Source organism: Salvelinus namaycush, chromosome 41 (assembly GCF_016432855.1).
Source record: "Salvelinus namaycush isolate Seneca chromosome 41, SaNama_1.0, whole genome shotgun sequence".
Lineage (NCBI taxonomy): Eukaryota > Metazoa > Chordata > Actinopteri > Salmoniformes > Salmonidae > Salvelinus > Salvelinus namaycush.
In genome coordinates this window covers 62,124-80,542 of record NC_052347.1, presented here as the reverse complement: position 1 = coordinate 80,542, position 18,419 = coordinate 62,124, and the positions used below count along the sequence as shown (strand labels likewise).

Here is an 18,419-nt window from a genome sequence, read left to right as displayed (position 1 = left end):
GGCATGTTCAATAGAACAAAATTGTAAAAAAATGTGTTTTGGCACTAGTTTTGTCAGGTAGTTTTTAAGATTTTCTATTGAACATGCTCTGTATGAGGGCCTTGGTCCTCCTTGTTCTTTATGTCAAATTAACCTCTTAACCAAAGAGCGCCTTCGACGTACAAAGATCTACTAGTAGTGTATCCTAGCAGTGCTGCCTATTCTTTTTTTTCAACAAATGCTCCTTCTTGATGTAGTGATGCATTAAAGCAAAACTAGCATTGGCAACACGGTGGCACTCTTTCTACTGTTGAAATCACTGTTTGCTACAGTATTGTATTTTTATGGATCCCCATTAGCGCAGCTACTCTTCCTGGGCTCCAGCAAAATTAAGGCAGTTCATACAATTTTAAAAGCAAAACAATACATTCACAGATTTCACAACACACTGTGTGCCCTTATGCCCCTACTCCACCACTACCACCCCACACTTGTGCATATTTTTGAGTATGTCTTGGCATTGCGATTATTTCAACCCGCATGACATTTGAGTCTGTTCACAATGGTTCTATGAAATTGATGTGTAAACTGCTGACATAACTCTTACTGTAAGTCCAACACCATGACTGACAGGGTCTGTGCAGTAGTGCTTTTCTGCAGAAAGAGAGAGGAGTTTACTGCCCTAGAAAAACAGAGGGAGTAATTACGCTGGGTGAATAGGGAATATTTAATTGATGCTGGGAGTTGTAAGCAACAAGAGCCATATTTTACAGCCTTGTCATGCTCCCTGGCTTATTGTTTTTGATTAAAAACTGTTTAGCACTTACGCTAGCTGGCATTCAAAAATTCTTAGGAATTAGGAAAACACGTTGCATCCAAGACTGGATCTGAGCAGTATGTTGTGTATTGTAGCCCAAAGTTATATAATTTAAACTTCCACCTAAACTAACCCTTAAACCAGTTTTTTACTGATTAGTTTGTATTGTTATGGAGGGAAATGAATAACCCTAGAACGGAAAAAGAAATAGACCTAGCATTCTCTTCCATCTTCTGTTTTTAGTGATCGATTAGTTATTCAGAGAAGGGAATAACCCTGGAATGGAAAATAAATAGGCCTTAGCATTCTTCTCTTCCATAATTAGATTAAAATAGTTGAGGTGATCCTCTCACAAGCTACGTCCCAAATGACACCCTTTTCCATACATAGTGTTTTACTTTTGATCAGAGCCTTATGGGCCCTGGTTGGAAGTAGTGCACTATATAAGGAATAGAGTACAATTTGGGACGCAGACAATGTTACTGCTGAGGGATGCTGAAAGAGCTCTTGGAACTTTCAAGGCCTTGATGTGATTGGGAGATCTGTGTGCCTGCTGAGAATTCAGTGTTTTCTGTGTGGGAAAAAAAATCAAGGCTTAGTCTCCTATTTCAAATGTTTATTTCTGTACAATTTGGGGGTTTGTGGCAGTCCATGTGTTTTATTTTGATAAAAGTTGCTTATAATTTGATGGGCTACTTTTTGTTCAACACCCCACAGAGTAGGCCTACTTGCATTATAATTTATCGCACCTAGGCCATTTATGCACCTGTTTAATTAAAACGTAAAAGCCTTACATGGCATATAATTCTCAAAATACATCGTTGTTGGCGTTTTCTTTTACCTGTATGGTATGTTTCATGGTCATAGAACAATATTTGGAGACAAGTGTATGAAAACCTCCTGTAGGCTACTTGCTCAACTCAACACGGCAAGTTTCACCAACCTAATGCACCTGTCTCGAGAGCTGTCATCATTCTTCTACCTGCTGGTCGCGTTCACACGACTAAGATCCCGCCCCTTCACTCTTCCTCAAACACGATTGGCCAGTCGGCTGAGTGAGTGATGCCGTTGTGGAGCACCTGGAAATCAGTCATCGGCCGGGCTCTGTAGCCTGCTGTAGAGCGCTAACCAAACGTTAGCAATGCGGACGGGGAAACGGGAAATAATACGCTTTAAAAAAAAATAATACATTTTATAACCCGATGTGTTGGGGGCTTCTGTAGGGCTTTAAGACCGCGCGCGCCTTCATTTTATGACTTTTTTTTGGGTCTGGAATCAGGAGAGAAACGGGATATATCCTGAGCTGGGGCCCATAGTGTCAGGATAGTTCCTGAGAAAACGCTTACCCACATCCGTGTGCCTCAGCCCCAGTGTTATGAAATAGGAGAAATAAAATAATGAATGCTTGATTTGAAGCTTATTTCGCCACCAACTATTTTTCTAGGTCTCTATCCCCCTCCCATTATCGCGGACTTGCTATGGTGGACTCCAACGCGACGAGGAAGACTTTTGTAGTCCCGGACATAAAACCTTTGGATCTGTATGATTGTACCAGGGCAAAAATATGCGCAAGTGTGGGATGGCTCTTGGCTAAATCTTACGGCAATGCAGGTATGTGGCCTAGGCTATTGTAGCCAAACGTTTATAATGTGTTGTTCTATGTTTTTCCTACATCCCCTTCCTCCTATGTAATCCAGCATTGTTCCCTGACTGTCAGTGTAATGAAAAGCGTGTGCGTGAAGGTGAACTGACTGCGCGCTGTGTAAACTCAGCGATTTTGGGGACACAAAGAGTAATAACCTACAGTACATGAGGTGGGACAGAGAGCGTGTGTGGTATGTAAGTCCTACTGAGCACCCCATTTAACCCGAATAGCGGTCCTTCCTCAGATTCCCAGGTGTTATACCTGAATATTGTATAACTTCGAAAATATATCCTTACAACATCCTAAAAACAGACGCACTGTTTTGTTTGGATCACAGCAGCCAATTTGATCTACAGTAGTTGACTTAAGCCGATTTAAGATCCAGCTCGCTGCTTGCCAAATTCGACTGGTGCATTGAGGCGAATGGTGATGAGGCATCGGTTTTGACAGCTTGCCTAATTTCAATCACAAATAATGTATCGAACCAATTTAATTTTGGCTGGCGAGCAACTCCGGGACTATAAAATATCCTGACCTGAACCGAGTGTTCACCACTGACAAACGCATAGGTTATTGTCAGGTCAACCGCTGAACAAATAACGTGAGATTTTAATAATGTATCCAAATATAATATAACAGGAGGGTCTATTTCTCTATAATAATGGTAGTAGACTGGGCGCGTGGAGGCTACTGAAACCACCCGTGCGCTTTCGATGACGCGCATACACACCCACTTAAAGACAATCCTTTTTTTGGATATACGCCTACTACACAATTTAAACGAAACCCGTTTTAGTTTCATTATGTTTTATATAGGCCACCTACCCTCCCGGAACAAAAATATAAACGCAACAATTTCAACGATTACAGTTACAGTTCATATAAGGAAATCAGTCAATTGAAATAAATTCAATTGGGCCCTAATATATGGATTTCACATGACTGGGCAGGGGCGTGGGCCTGGGAGGGCATATGGAGTACTCTTACCAAGTGCTCTCTTACTATACATAAGCTCTCTTATTGGTCAACCCTAGCCACAGCCCAGGACACTTGATTAATGCATAAGGCATAGTCCTACTACACAAGACATTTTACTACACATAGTAAACAGTGAAGAACCAGGCCCATCTTGGTCAAAAGGGGCTTCATTTGGAAACCATGTAACGATGACCTTCCTTCACATTCCTTAAATGTAAACGAAGGTCCCCGATTCCCCGGCTAGCCAGGGATAATGAAATGAGCTTGGGAGTACACACACAGGGCTTACATTTGGTTATGGAATGACACACACAAGCTTGATTGTACTTTAGCAACATGGCTTATGTGTCATGTGTTCTGCAATCTGTGGCCATGGGTACAGGTTGAGGCTCCTGCTGTACTGTTCTGTTTGTCTTTGTGCCTCCTCTTCATGCATCAATAGCCAGCCTGCTCAACCAACCAGCCACACCCTCTGGTCAAAGTCACACACACTCCCAAGCCAGGCTGAAGGAATATGAGCAGTAAAAACTGACAGCAGATGTGTATGTGTGTCTGCTCGCATGCATTTTTGTGTGTGTGTGTGTGGGGGGGTTGTTCCCCAATGCTGGAAGGGGAGTCTGAGTGAAACAGTTTGGGAACCCCTGATTTAACCTGCTGATTGGTAGAAGGGCTCCTCTGACTCACTATTCATGCAATGGCTGCTCAAGTTTGTGTTCATAATCCCCAACGTACCCTGCCTGAATTAATGCCAATAAGCACACACACACACACACACACACACACACACACACACACACACACACACACACACACACACACACACACACACACACACACACACACACACACACACACATACACACACACACACACACACACTGATGTCTCTAGTATTGTCAGACATCAAGCAAACTATTGATATCTGTTCTCTCTGTAAAAATCGAATAATAACTAAATTAGTTTTGTGTACAGAGGGGTCATATCATACAAGAGAGAGAGAGCAACTCACTGGAATGGCTAAACAGATAGAGCATGGGGTTTTGTCTTTCAAATCTATGTCAAACTCAATGTGACTTCCCTAGTTAAATATGGAATGAATGAAAAATATTGATTAGCCTACTTCTGCTTTCCTCTCTCTCTCTCTCTCTCTCAGAATTCCTGAGATAAAACAGAGTTCCCAGTGAACAAACATTATAAAAACATCTCTTGTTTGTTCAGTGCGCCTGAAACCTGTCGCTGCTTTGTAGCTCTGTAATTCTGCCTTACTAGAGCTGGGCCTGTTCATAATTATGACTCATGTTCTTCTCCTCAGTGTGTCTTGGGTTGGGTGTGAGACTGAGTCAATTGGTGTGGAGGATCTAGCGCTGCATCCCGACTCTCTACCCATCTGCCCTAAGTGTGCACTTGCCTCTAGCTAGCACATGCTTACACCATGTAAATGCAGGGTTGAGTTCAGTAAGGTTGAAAATGTTTTCAAACACAATAAAACAAAGTGCTACTACCTGAACTTGGCCAAACAGACTGATTTTAATTTTCCGTTGCAAAACATTTTGCTACGGTGTGCCCTACTGAACCTAACCTTGGTCTATGATGGGAAGGGTATTCATGTTGAAGCTTAGGATGTCATTATGCTGTGGCTTTGTGGGCATTTATAGGTCAGTAGGGGATCCCTGCTGTGCTCTGTTCTGGGATGGCCCCTGGTCCACCATAGTCCCTCTCTCTTTCTGTCTCTGTCTGCGGTAACTGTTGCACACAGATGGTAGAATCAGGACCACCTACCTCCCGTTTTATAGATCCTTCATGAGCTATACAAAATCAGGTCATAGCTTTTATCCAAAGCGACTTACTGAACTGCTGACATTCACACTATACAGTGCATTTGGAAAGTATTCAGACCCTTTGACTTTTTCCACACTTTGTTAGCCTTATTCAAAATGGCCATTTTTTTTTATTTTTCTCATCAATCTACACACAATACGCAATATGGACAAAGCAAAGAACGTTTTAAAAAAATGTGCAAATTTATAAAATTAAAAAAACGTAATATCACATTTCCATAAGTATTCAGACCCTTTACTCAGTACTTTGTTGAAGCACCCTTGGCAGCGATTACAGCCTCGAGTTTTCTTTGGTATGACCCTACAGGCTTGGCACACCTGTATTTGGGGAGTTTCTCCATTCTTCTCTGCAGATCCTCCCAAGCTCTGTCAGGTTGGAAGGGGAGAATCACTGCACAGCTATTTTCAAGTCTCTCCAGAGATGTTCGATTGGGTTCAAGTCCGGGCTCTGGCTGGGCTACTCAAGGACATTGAGACTTGTCCAGAAGCCATTCCTGCATTGTCTTGGCTGAGTGTTTAGGGTCGTTGTCCTGTTGGAAGGTGAACCTTTGCCCCAGTCTGAGGTCCGGAGCACTCTGGAGCAGGTTTTCATCAAAGATCTCTCTGTACTTTGCTCCGTTCATCTTTGCCTCCGTCCTCACTAGTCTCTCAGTCCCTGCCGTTGAAAAACATCCCCACAGCATGATGCTGCCACCACCATGCTCCACCGTAGGGTGAAAAAGCAGACTGTCATGTGCCTTTTACTGAGGAGTGGCTTCCGTCTGGCCACTCTACCATAAAGGCCTGATTGGTGGAGTGCTGCAGACATGGTTGTCCTTCTGGAAGGATCTCCAATCTCCACAGAGGAACTCTGGCGCTCTGTTAGAGTGACCATCGGGTTCTTGGTCAACTCCCTGATCAATGCCCTTCTCCCCCGCTTGCTCAGTTTGGCCGGGCGGCCAGCTCTAGGAAGAGTCTTGGTGGTTCCAAACTTCTTCCATTTTAAGAGTGATGGAAGCCACTGTGTTCTTGGGGACCTTCAATCCTGAATATTTTTTTGGGGTACCTTTCCCCAGATCTGTGCCTCGACACAATCCTGTCTCGGACCTCATGGCTTGGTTATTGCTCTGACATGCACTGTCAACTGTGGAACCTTATAGACAGGTGTGTGCCTTTCCAAATCATGTCCAATCAATTGAAAAAACACAGGTGGACGCCAGTTGTAGAAACATCCCAAGGATGATCAATGGAAACAGGATGCACCTGAGCTCAATTTTGAGTCTCATAGCAAAAGGTCTGAATACTTATGTAAGTAAGGTATTTCTGAATGCACTGTATGTGTGTCTCATAACTGATGCTTTCAAAGCTTGGTGGATGTATATCACAATTATGTTATACTCAAACCCCAAATGTAAAATTTCCTTCCCAGTGATAGTTTTTGAATGTAACATTTTTATTTAAATGTATTCCTTATTTAACCAAGGATGTCACATTGAGTTTGACGTAGAGCATAGCGCCTGCAATGCCAGGATAGTGGGTTTGATTCCCGGGACCACTTGTGCGTAAAATAGCTAAACTCATGACTGTAAGTCCCTTTGGATAAAAGCATCTGTTAAATGGCATATGATTATCTTTTTCAGTACGCCGTAGTTTTAACAATAGACAAGAATGCTGTTAACCCATGATGTCTGAAGTGTGTTTAGTTAACCACAACCTGTAGTTATTTCGAAGGGTGTTTCAGGCGATCAGCATATCAACCTGAACCAGAGAGGGGTCATGTGGAACATTAGCCTAGGCCACAGGATAACAACATGTTCACTATTAGTCTTAAAACAAGGCTTGTCTTTGTCCTAAAAACAGAGCATTTAATCAGCCTGCTAGGTCTCTCCCACTGTATGATGAAGGTTTTGATACCCCTACATAGCATGTTCACAGGAATATCACCACAACAATGGATCAACAAATGATATGTTCAAGGATAATCGTTGTAAGTACATCTTACGAATTTGGAAGTTGTCACTTAAAGCAGACGTTTTACCCTGTGCTTCCTCCCTCCCTCCTTCCATCCCTCTCAGTGCTTACCTTGCACAGTTGAGCATATGTCACTAGAATTATGTTCTCAATGTTCATAACCCAATTCAATTAACTACTCAGTCTGCAACCCAGTTTTTGTAAGATACTGGTTGAAATGAAACAGACGGAGGCCCCAGCTATGATAGTCAAAATGTTTATTCACGGGCGCGCTAGTTAGTTGTACAAAACCATTCATTTTATACTGGCTTCTTACGCACATACTTTCACACACAACAATTAGGTATCCTATGCACACGCTGTCCCACTACCCAGCCGACAAAGATTAGGGACCGTGATAAGCACTCCCTGTCCTTTCCCAAATCTCTGTGGCCCCTAGCCAAGGTCGGCACTGAATCTTGCTCAGACAGTCTGTGTTTAAGACACTTTAGAGACATATTGTGTTACCCTAATTCTGACTAAAACTACACACATCATTAATAATAATTTGATAAAATGTTTTTCATTGATGATTCTAATCAATTACATACAATTACATAGTTTCAGGGTGGAATATTCTAATCATTCATTTAAACATATAAATTACATCCACAGCATATAAGAGTTCTTTCTGAAACACGTGTTCCTGAGGGGTCTTCGCAGGCCAGCCTGAGTACACCGGGCCCCGACCCTAATCAGGAAATGTATTGGCCTGTCTGTTTCTTGCAGCTGCTTCCCTCGCCCTTTAATTAATATAAAGTGGTCTTAATGTGTAACGCTGGTCAGTCAGTCAGCTTGTCAGCTAGCCAGCCAGTACTCTACCTGGTGTACAGTAAACTGGAATGGAGAGGGACGGAATTTATCCTTACAGAATCTTACCCACAATGATGGTTCGATTGATACATTGCCCAGCCTCTGTGTGTCTTTGTGTAGTCCTATTTCAGCTTTTCGTTTGTGTCTGTCCATTTGTGACGGCCACATATCTGATGTTTATGACAAGACTGACCGAGGCGGTGCTAACTCAACCGATCAACTATTACATGGCCTTGGCTCTGGTGCATCCCCATGCCACTTCCAGTCAGTAGGGGGGATGGTGGCAGAGCTGGAGTGGACTTTGACCCCTCACCTAGACCAATAGATATGCCCTGTCCTGTTAATTTTTTATTTAACTAGGAAAGTCAGTTAAGAACAAATTCTTATTTACAATGACGGCCTAGGAACAGTGGGTTAACTGCCTTGTTCAGGGGCAGAACTACATAGTTTTACCTTGTCAGCTCGGGGATTCGATCTAGCAACCTTTCGGTTACTGGCCCAACGCTCAAACCACTAGGCTACCCGCCGTCCCAAATACACTCACTCAGTTTACACAAAGTCGGACAGGTTAGTGTTTGCTATCAAAATACTATCCTCTTGAGGGGGTGTGGATATCAATGTCCTGGTGACATTGATATCCTCCATTTACTACTGACTCACTACCCTATTCCTGCTTTCCACTCTCGCTCTTTTTTTCTCTCTCATATTCAATTTCCTTTCTGTGTCCTAAGCATTTTTTTTCTAACAAAGTGTGAATGGTTGTGTTGTGTTACTTGAAAGAGAGCAGGTGTGCTGCAGGCCTTTTTTAAAACTGCGGTTCCCAATACCTGAAATCTCATTTGCAAAATGTCTTTCTAGCCATTGCTGCTCCCCTGTCTGTCTGTTTCAACCTGGTGATGTGTGTGACACAGACTGGTCATTCATCTTTCTGGAGCGTCCCACAGGGAAATTATGCTTGTATCGACGGCATCCATCTTGCTTTGCATCCTACTTTGCATTATGCTTTTTCTTTTCTTCTCCATGTCCTATAGTGACATCCTGGTGGTGCGTGGTGGAACTGCACGGAAAAGCCTCAACATTATCATTCCTTGTGCGGTGTCTGAAAATGCCTCGTGTGTTCCGTGCGGTATCTTATGTTGCATTTCAATAGTCTAGCAACTTGGCGGGTCAATGTGCTTCCTTCCATCAGTCCAGTTCTTTTGAATCAGTGTGGATGAGAGAAAGGAGATGAGAAGGTCAACTGCTTTAGACTATTGAGATGCACCCGTAGTTTAACCTCTCTCACTTGGTCAGTCAGTTTGCCTGAAACGTTTATATGGCTAACAATGCCCTGTGGTTTAAACACAATGGAACATTCACACACCCCAATGTAATCTTTCTCTGTTTGACACACTAGTATTCTACACCAGGGTTGTGTTCAGTTGGGAGAAAACCTTTTGAGAAACTGAGTGGTACTTCATGACTTGTCCCATAAGACCACAGATGGTTTTGTTTTCTGTTTCAAAACATTGTAGTTGTGAAGTCAGTGAAAGTACAGAAAGCCGGAGAGGTATATGGAATGTTGTTTTTGGGAAAAGTATCCCATGCTATTGTGTGCCCTAAATATAACCATTGACTTAATTCAAGGACGACAACATGGTCGGGTGACTCCCTTTATCCTTCAATCTTCTCTGATCTTCTCATGAGTTGGAGTTCACCACTGAGAGAGCCATGTGATGTCCCTTTAAGTCTCCTTTCAGATACTAACCTAACTGTTCCTTTTTAATTGGTTTCAGCCGTCCAACTGTTTACCGTGGTGTTTGAAAACGGGTCTGTGTGTAGGCTACGTTTACTGTCCACGAATAGGCCTAATGGGCCATGTGGGTCTCATCTAGGGCTGTGGCAGTCATGAAATTTTGTCAGCCGATGATTGTCAAGGAAATAACTGCCGGTCTCACGGTAATTGACCGTTAATTAACATAAACACATTTTTGAATTTCCTGGCTTCCACGCATAGCCTACAAGCCACTAATGCACACATTCGGAACATCTACATTTAAACAGTTTAATAAATCCATATAATATAGCCTACACCATCACAATAAATCCATTAATTTTAGACCGGTCTAAAGAAACATGATATGAAGAAAATGTAGTTTATTTCAGAAGAACAGAATAGCATACGCTCAGTTGTCCTTATGTTAGGCCTTGATCTTGCTATGCCATATGGCTGTGGGCTACACTAGTTCATTTAGCAGTCAAGATTTTCTTTGAATTCCGTGACATTCTTTTATATAATGTATTTTATATAAGAATATATGAAGAATACAATTGAACATAGCTGAATAAAATAGAAAGGATATTTTCTCAATGATTTGAGGGACTGCGCACATGCGACTATTCTGTTTTGAGCAGTTAACAAAGAAACAGGTCCTCCTATATGCTTAATTTAGAGTTATTTATGTTACTTTAGTTGTGATACAAAGGTTGAGCTATATGTTTTGATTTTTAATACATTCTAAGGCTGCATGATGCGACTCTAATGATGATTTGCATGAAAAAGTTGCATGAAAGTCATGAGCTCTATTTTATTTGCGCAGGCTGTACACACTTCATCAGTCTCTCATTCACAATTTCAGAAGCACTTGATTAAGCCTCCAATTTCCCAGCTGCATCCCCTTTGTGTGGCTGTAATACCCCCTAAAAAAATCCTGCATATGTCCTTATCCAATTCCGAGGCGTACATTTAAGATGTTGGAAGAACTGTCCACATGTACTTTTCGTCAGCCAACAAGATGAGTAGGCCTGACAAACAGCAAAATCACTAGCCTATCAACTTTTGTACTATGGGGGATAGTAGATTGGCATACGCTGCCTATATCAATCTACTATCCACCATAGTACAAAAGTTGACCTATTCTGTGCGAGAAAGTAATATTCCAAACATATTCAGGGACAATGGTGGGATGCGATAGATCCCAAATTAATACTACCACTAGCATCCCTAAAACTTTTTTTAAGCAATGAGGCTGATGCAACAGATTAGAATGTTTAGCTTAAAATGTTGATAAACTATTAGGCTATTTCTTCACATAAGCGCAGCAATGCGCACACAGCAGTAGGCTATAAGGGCGAATGTTCCATAATGCAATCAATTAGCAGGAAAACACAATTTTCAAAAGGGACCGCAAATGTGATTATGCATGTTATGCTTTTATTATAATGGTGCATTTTTATGGTGACAATTATTTTCCCCAAACTTGAAATCATGCCAGTTAAGCTGTGTGAATGATGTAAAGCAGATGAATGTGCTAAATTTTAAGAAGTTATTTGGCCACTTTTTAGTTGTGATACAAACCTTAATAAAACATATAGGCCAATGGGCTAGGCTACATGAGGTGTGCGACCATGATTTGAAAAATGTGCAAAATAATAGGCGTGCTGTTTCTTGCCTTACTGCACACAAGCTGGGCATCATTCATAAGTGATAATATATCATTCACAAGTGATAGGCTAATGTTGTCACCCATCAGACTGTTCTTGATTTCATCTTGTCTTTACATATACTAAATAATATATGTGAAATTTGTTTTGATTTAGAATGGACCATTATCACACACCTGTCTGGAAGCAAGGGGGAAAAAATTCATTACATCTATGCACTTAAATAGCGAATGGAGGACGCTTTTCCCGTGATTCATTTTCATGCCTGCCAGGCTATACTCCTGTTGTAAAGAGAAGTAATGTGCTTAATATTAGGAAAGATGAGAAATAAATATAGTAGACCTAGCCTATAGAAACCTGATGGGATCCTCCTGTTTTTAATAGAGGCCATCACTCTATTTTCTCTCGCAATTGCATAGCCTATAGAAATGTTGCGCAACATGAGCTCATGGGCTCTCATGAAGTGTTTGATTAGCTTTTCAATTACATTTGCATTAATGTCAGAGTGATTAGAGGGACAAGAGTGCTGAGTACCAGGCAGTTAGCAAGTTTAGTAGGCTACCTATGACCATCAGCAGCATCAGACCTTGGAGAAGCCTTATTATCTTGATTAAACGGTCTCGTGGAATTTGACTACAGTCAAGACACCCTGGACCCAAACTGTTACAGACCTATATCCATCCTGCCCTGCCTATCTAAGGTCTTCGAAAGCCAAGTCAACAAACAGATCACTGACCATCTCGAATCCCACCGTACCTTCTCCGCTGTGCAATCCGGTTTCCAAGCCGGTCACGGGTGTACCTCAGCCACGCTCAAGGTACTAAACGATATCATAACCGCCATCGATAAAAGACAGTACTGTGCAGCCGTCTTCATCGACCTGGCCAAGGCTTTCGACTCTGTCAATCACCATATTCTTATCGGCAGACTCAGTAGCCTCGGTTTTTCTAATGACTGCCTTGCCTGGTTCACCAACTACTTTTTAGACAGAGTTCAGTGTGTCAAATCGGAGGGCATGTTGTCCGGTCCTCTGGCAGTCTCTATGGGGGTACCACAGGGTTCAATTCTCGGGCCGACTCTTTTCTCTGTATATATCAATGATGTTGCTCTTGCTGCGGGCGATTCCCTGATCCACCTCTACGCAGACGACACCATTCTGTATACTTCTGGCCCTTCCTTGGACACTGTGCTATCTAACCTCCAAACGAGCTTCAATGCCATACAACACTCCTTCCGTGGCCTCCAACTGCTCTTAAACGCTAGTAAAACCAAATGCATGCTTTTCAACCGGTCGCTGCCTGCACCCGCACGCCCGACTAGCATCACCACCCTGGATGGTTCCGACCTAGAATATGTGGACATCTATAAGTACCTAGGTGTCTGGCTAGACTGTAAACTCTCCTTCCAGTCTCATATCAAACATCTCCAATCCAAAATCAAATCGAGAGTCGGCTTTCTATTTCGCAACAAAGCCTCCTTCACTCACGCCGCCAAACTTACCCTAGTAAAATTGACTATCCTACCGATCCTCGACTTCGGCGATGTCATCTACAAAATAGCTTCCAATACTCTACTCAGCAAACTGGATGCAGTTTATCACAGTGCCATCCGTTTTGTTACTAAAGCACCTTATACCACCCACCACTGCGACCTGTATGCTCTAGTCGGCTGGCCCTCGCTGCATGTTCGTCGTCAGACCCACTGGCTCCAGGTCATCTACAAGGCTATGCTAGGTAAAGCGCCGCCTTATCTCAGTTCACTGGTCACGATGGCAACACCCACTCGTAGTACGCGCTCCAGCAGGTGTATCTCACTGATCATCCCTAAAGCCAAAACCTCATTTGGCCGCCTTTCCTTCCAGTTCTCTGCTGCCTGCGACTGGAACGAATTGCAAAAATCTCTGAAGTTGGAGACTTTTATCTCCCTCAACAACTTTAAACATCTGCTATCTGAGCAGCTAACCGATCGCTGCAGCTGTACATAGTCCATCGGTATATAGCCCACCCAATTTACCTACCCCATCCCCATACTGTTTTCATTTATTTACTTTTCTGCTCTTTTGCACACCAGTATCTCTATTTGCACATGATCATCTGATGATTTATCACCCCAGTGTTAATCTGCTAAATTGTAATTATTCGCTCCTATGGCCTATTTATTGCCTACCTCCCCATGCCTTTTGCACACATTGTATATAGATTCTCTTTTTTTTCTTTTTTTTCCCTACTATGTTATTGACTTGTTTATTGTTTACTCCATGTGTAACTCTGTGTTGTTGTCTGTTCACACTGCTATGCTTTATCTTGGCCAGGTCGCAGTTGCAAATGAGAACTTGTTCTCAACTAGCCTACCTGTTTAAATAAAGATAAAAAAATAAATTAAAAAAATGACTCGCGACCGCCGGTGTGGCGGTAAGGGGGTCACCGTAACAGCCCTAGTCTTTAAAAAAAAAAGTTTTTTTTTTTTTTTTTTTTTTTACATTTCGTGGTATCCAATTGGTAGTTACAGTCTTGTCCTATGGCTGCAAATCCCATATGGACTCAGGAGAGGCAAAGGTCGAGAGCCGTGCGTCCTCTGAAACACAACCCAACCAAGCCGCTCTGCTTCTTGACACAATGCCCACTTAACTCGGAAGCCAGCCGAGTGTGTCGGAGGAAACACCGTACACCTGCCGCTCATGTCAGCGTGCATTGCGCCCGGCCCCTAACCCGGACGACGCTGGGCCAATTGTACGCCGCCCCATGGGTCTCCCGGTCGCGGCCGGCTGCGACAGAGCCTGGACTCGAACCAGGATCTCTAGTGGCACAGCTAGCACTGCGGTGCAGTGCCTTAGACCACTGCGCCCCTCGGGAGGCAGCCCTAGTCTCATCCACTCTGAATACCACTAAACCAGTTTGTTAAGAGGGTGTGTCGGACGTGGGTTTTCAGATTCATGTTTGTATGGGTTTGTGTGTGTGGTGCGTGTCCGGTCGTGTTTACTGAAAACCAGTCCAAGGACTTTCTCTCCAAGTAGTGTTTACTTTGTGCTCTTCAACATCTTCCTGGACTGTGCTTCACATTGTGTGCTCTGCTAAAAGGACTTGTTTCCTACATGGTGCTGTGTGCTCCATTGAGGTGGAAACCGTGTGTCTGCCCCAAATGGCACCCTATTCCCCTTATAATGCACTACTTTTGACCAGAGCTAGTCAAAAGTAGTGCACTATATAGGGAATATGGTGCCATTTGGGATGCAGACAGTGTTTTTTTTTTTGCCCTTTCACAAGGTTCAGGTTACTTTCTTGTCCTAGCTGCTCTGGAAGAAATGTGCCACAAAGCATAGGTTTCTGTCAACTCTGTCCAGAAGTCGCCTTAAAGATAATTTCCTACAGAGACTGCCTTCAGCTAAAAATAAAACACCGGGGTCGTGTTCATCGGTGCACACAATGGAAAATGAAATTGAGCTTTTCTTAATTGATAGGTCAAGGTAGTCTGTTTTCTGCCGTTGATGCCTAATGAACAGAACCCTATTTATCTATCAATACCACAGGGCTCTGTCTGGTAATTCTCATATGCTAACCGTTAACTCTAACCTCTAGGCCTGGATGTTGTGTAATTTCACTCCTCTTGACACAGACTGATAATGTGGTTCCATACTGTCCGCATCCAAAATGGCCCAGGTAGTGCATTTTATATAGAGAATAGTATGCCATTTGGGACGGAACCACGGACTGACTGACATGTGTGGCGTGGGGTTGGAAATGGAATGCACCACAGTATCGTTCCCGTGGCGGGAGAATGACACTGTCACCATGAGACCTGAACTGCTGAATGAACATTTAGACAGGGAAATGGAGGGAGGAGTTGATACTAGCCTCCAGAAAATATCAAATTGTAACCTGTGTATCGTGCCTATATCTGTAACCTTATGACTCCTGCAGGCCCTATGATTGGCTGGCTGGATTTGCTGTGAAAAACACAACACCGAGACGCACGCCACACGCGCACACAAATGCACGACAAGCGCACATACATGTACCCTGCTCAGCTCATTCACTCAGATGATTGTAGTTGCTTAGGCAGATGCCTAGCATTGCCTATCCATATCGAACTATGCCCATAGTACTGTCAAGGTAATCAAACGCTATACCTTCACTATACACTGCGTGTACAAAACATTAGGAACACCTTCCTAAAATAGAGTTGCACCTCCTTTTGCCCTCAGAACAGCCTCAATTTGTCAGGGCGTGGACTCAACAAGGTGTCGAAAGCATTCCACAGGGATGATGGCCCATGTTGACCTCAGTGCTTTCCAAAGTTGTGTCAAGTTGGCTGGATGTCCTTTGGGTGTGGACCATTCTTGATACGCACAGGAAACTGTTGGGCATGAAAATCCCAGCAGCGTCGGAGTTCTAGACACACTCAAACTGGTGCGCTTGGCACCTACTAACATACCTCGTTCAAAGGCACTTAATGGCACACACACAATCCATGTCTCAATTGTCTCAAGGCTTTAAAAATGCTTCTTTAACCGGTCTTTTCCTCTTCATCTGCACTGATTTTTGAAGTGGATTTAACAAGTGACATCAACAAAGGATCATAGACTGACCAGGATGGAATCCAGGTGACAGCTATGTCATAGAAAGAGCTAGTGTTCCTAATGTTTTTTTATACTCGGTGTATAATTGATGAGGAAACACGCTGTTCACTTTCTGCATTTACAAAAACATTAACAATTATACGTTCTATTAGATACTAAGAGATAAACAGAATGTGTGTGTATCTGACAATAGGACTTTAAACTGTGTTTTGTCAATGATATTGTGCGGACTTTGAACGGCGTGTTTTGTTGATGTTCTGTGTAACCTATATCCACAACACACTGCTGAGAGATTGTGGCTGCCTCTGAAATAGCACACTATTCCTTTTAAAGTCCTCTGGTATTAAGGGTGTGACATTTTTTATGTTAAAACGAAATTGGGATCCTTAATGTTAAGAAAAATCTAACCTAATTATAATTGTTAATGTTTTTGTAAATGCAGAAAGTGAACAGCGTTGGTGCCCTTGCTACCGCCCTGTGAACAGCTTGAAAGCGAACCTGTGCACATGCGCAGATACTTTTGTATTGCATCTTGCTCATCTCAATATCCTAGCCTATTCATTGATGATAGGCCCTGATTTACTGAAGTTACGAGACATGGCAAGCCAAGAAATCTGCGAGATACAGTATGCCATTGTGAGATACAGCTTTTGATTGCAGATAGTCCACGGTTCTGACTCTGTCTGGCTGGTAGCCGACATGCCCATTAGGGCCGGGATGATACCAATATTTTTTTCCATATCAAAAATGTCAACATGAAGCAGATTAAACTGAGTGGAGGCTGTTATAGCAGCAAAGGAGGGACCAACTCCATATTAATGCCCATGATTTTGGAATGAGATATTCGACAAGCAGGTGTCCACATACTTTTGGTTATGTAGTGTATCACGATAATAGTATCGTTCTCGGCCCTACTGCCTATACTGTGCCCCTCCCTTCATTCTCCATCCCTCGCTAGCATGATATGAAAGATGCTAGTGTTTGATTAGTTGCCGTACTTCGAAGAACTTCGTTCCAAAAATACTGAATACCACCGGAATCGAATCTTGACACTCAGAAATGGGAGTCAACGTATAAGGAGCCGTGCAAGGAGTCGCCACGACTAAGTCATTGTCGTTAAAATGGCAGCTGTGGAGTCCTGTATGGCAATACTTTGAGAAGTTAAATGAGAATGAAATACAAACTTTCCGAGGTGGAATTGAGGTACAGTAATGGTGGTACAGGTGCGATGCTTAACCACTTGAAAGCGACGCACCGTGAAACCCAAAACGTTGCATGCAGCAGCACAGCTGCATTGTGAATTCACATGTCTTTTGGATGCAGTCTGGGTATCTTTTTAGTATTTTCTCCCTCAGTGGAAACACGCTCCATTGATGCGCTTGTTTTACCTATTAATAGTGTACTCGTCTCCCACAACATGATTATTTCACTCACTGTTTTTGTCCCTCTTCTCCGTCCGTAGAGCATGTTCCAGTGGAGTTGCGGGAGCTCTTCTACTGTGACCAGTATGAGCAGGAGCACCTGAAGCCCCCCGTCACACGCCTCCTGCTCTCCTCTGAACTCTACTGCCGCACCTACGGTCTGCTGCAGGGGGACCAGGGGGGACCAGGGGCCCCAAAAGACAACGCCACCCTGCTGCAGCTCCTCGCCAACAGGGGCGTGGCCCCCAAAGATCAAGACGTCCCCGTGTCTGACGTGGACCTCCGGCATAAACCAATCAAAATGGTAAGAGGTGGGAGTGGGTGTGGCATATGGTGCATATGGTGTGTTGACATGGTTTAGTCCATTGTGATTTTGGGTAATCTTGGCACCCAGAACCAAGTCTCGTGTTATGTTTCGTCTGACATGTGAGACTATGGTTCGAGTTATGGAAATATGTAAACGGAGGAGGATTTCTGTTTTACTGTTGGCCACCAGTCTCCCAGTATTAGTAATGCCCCTGGGATGGTATTGGGGTGACTGGGGACGACTGCCACAACACACAGGTTCAATTGAGGGAAGATCGAAGCTGCACTGGAAACTGCCACTGGACCAGTCCTGCTGTCACAATAATCCCTCCAGCAGTGATCGATCTGGTCGTCTGGGCATACGGTCTGCCTCATAGGGACACACACAGGCATTGTCTGGTCACCCTCAGCCATGACTGCTGGCCATGGGGGAGTGGGGATGTTAAAGCTGTGGAGAGGATTGGGGTGTGGGACTACCCCCTTTGTGGACCCATTCCCTGGTACAGATGCCATACAGAGCCTTCAGAAAGTGTTCACACCCCATGATTTTTTCCCCCACATTTTGTTCTGTTACAGCCTGAATTTAAAATGGATTAATATGAGATTTTGTGTCGCTGGCCTACACACAGTACTC

The 18,419-nt window shown here is 43.4% G+C and overlaps 1 protein-coding gene across 5 annotated transcripts in view; it reads left to right on the top strand.

Annotated features, from left to right (window-relative positions):
* Window positions 1–1,896: 1,896 nt before the first annotated feature.
* LOC120034428 (calmodulin-regulated spectrin-associated protein 3-like) overlaps window positions 1,897–18,419 on the top strand; it is a 59,176-nt gene continuing 42,653 nt past the window's right edge. For all 5 annotated transcript variants that reach the window (XR_005474035.1, XR_005474036.1, XM_038980983.1 and 2 more), the window contains exons 1-2: window positions 1,897–2,407; window positions 17,521–17,783. Coding sequence is in view for 3 of the 5 variants with exons in the window: in XM_038980983.1 (XP_038836911.1) it covers window positions 2,275–2,407; window positions 17,521–17,783 (396 nt within the window). In the remaining 2 variants the exon portion in view is untranslated. The remainder of the gene's footprint in view (window positions 2,408–17,520; window positions 17,784–18,419) is intronic.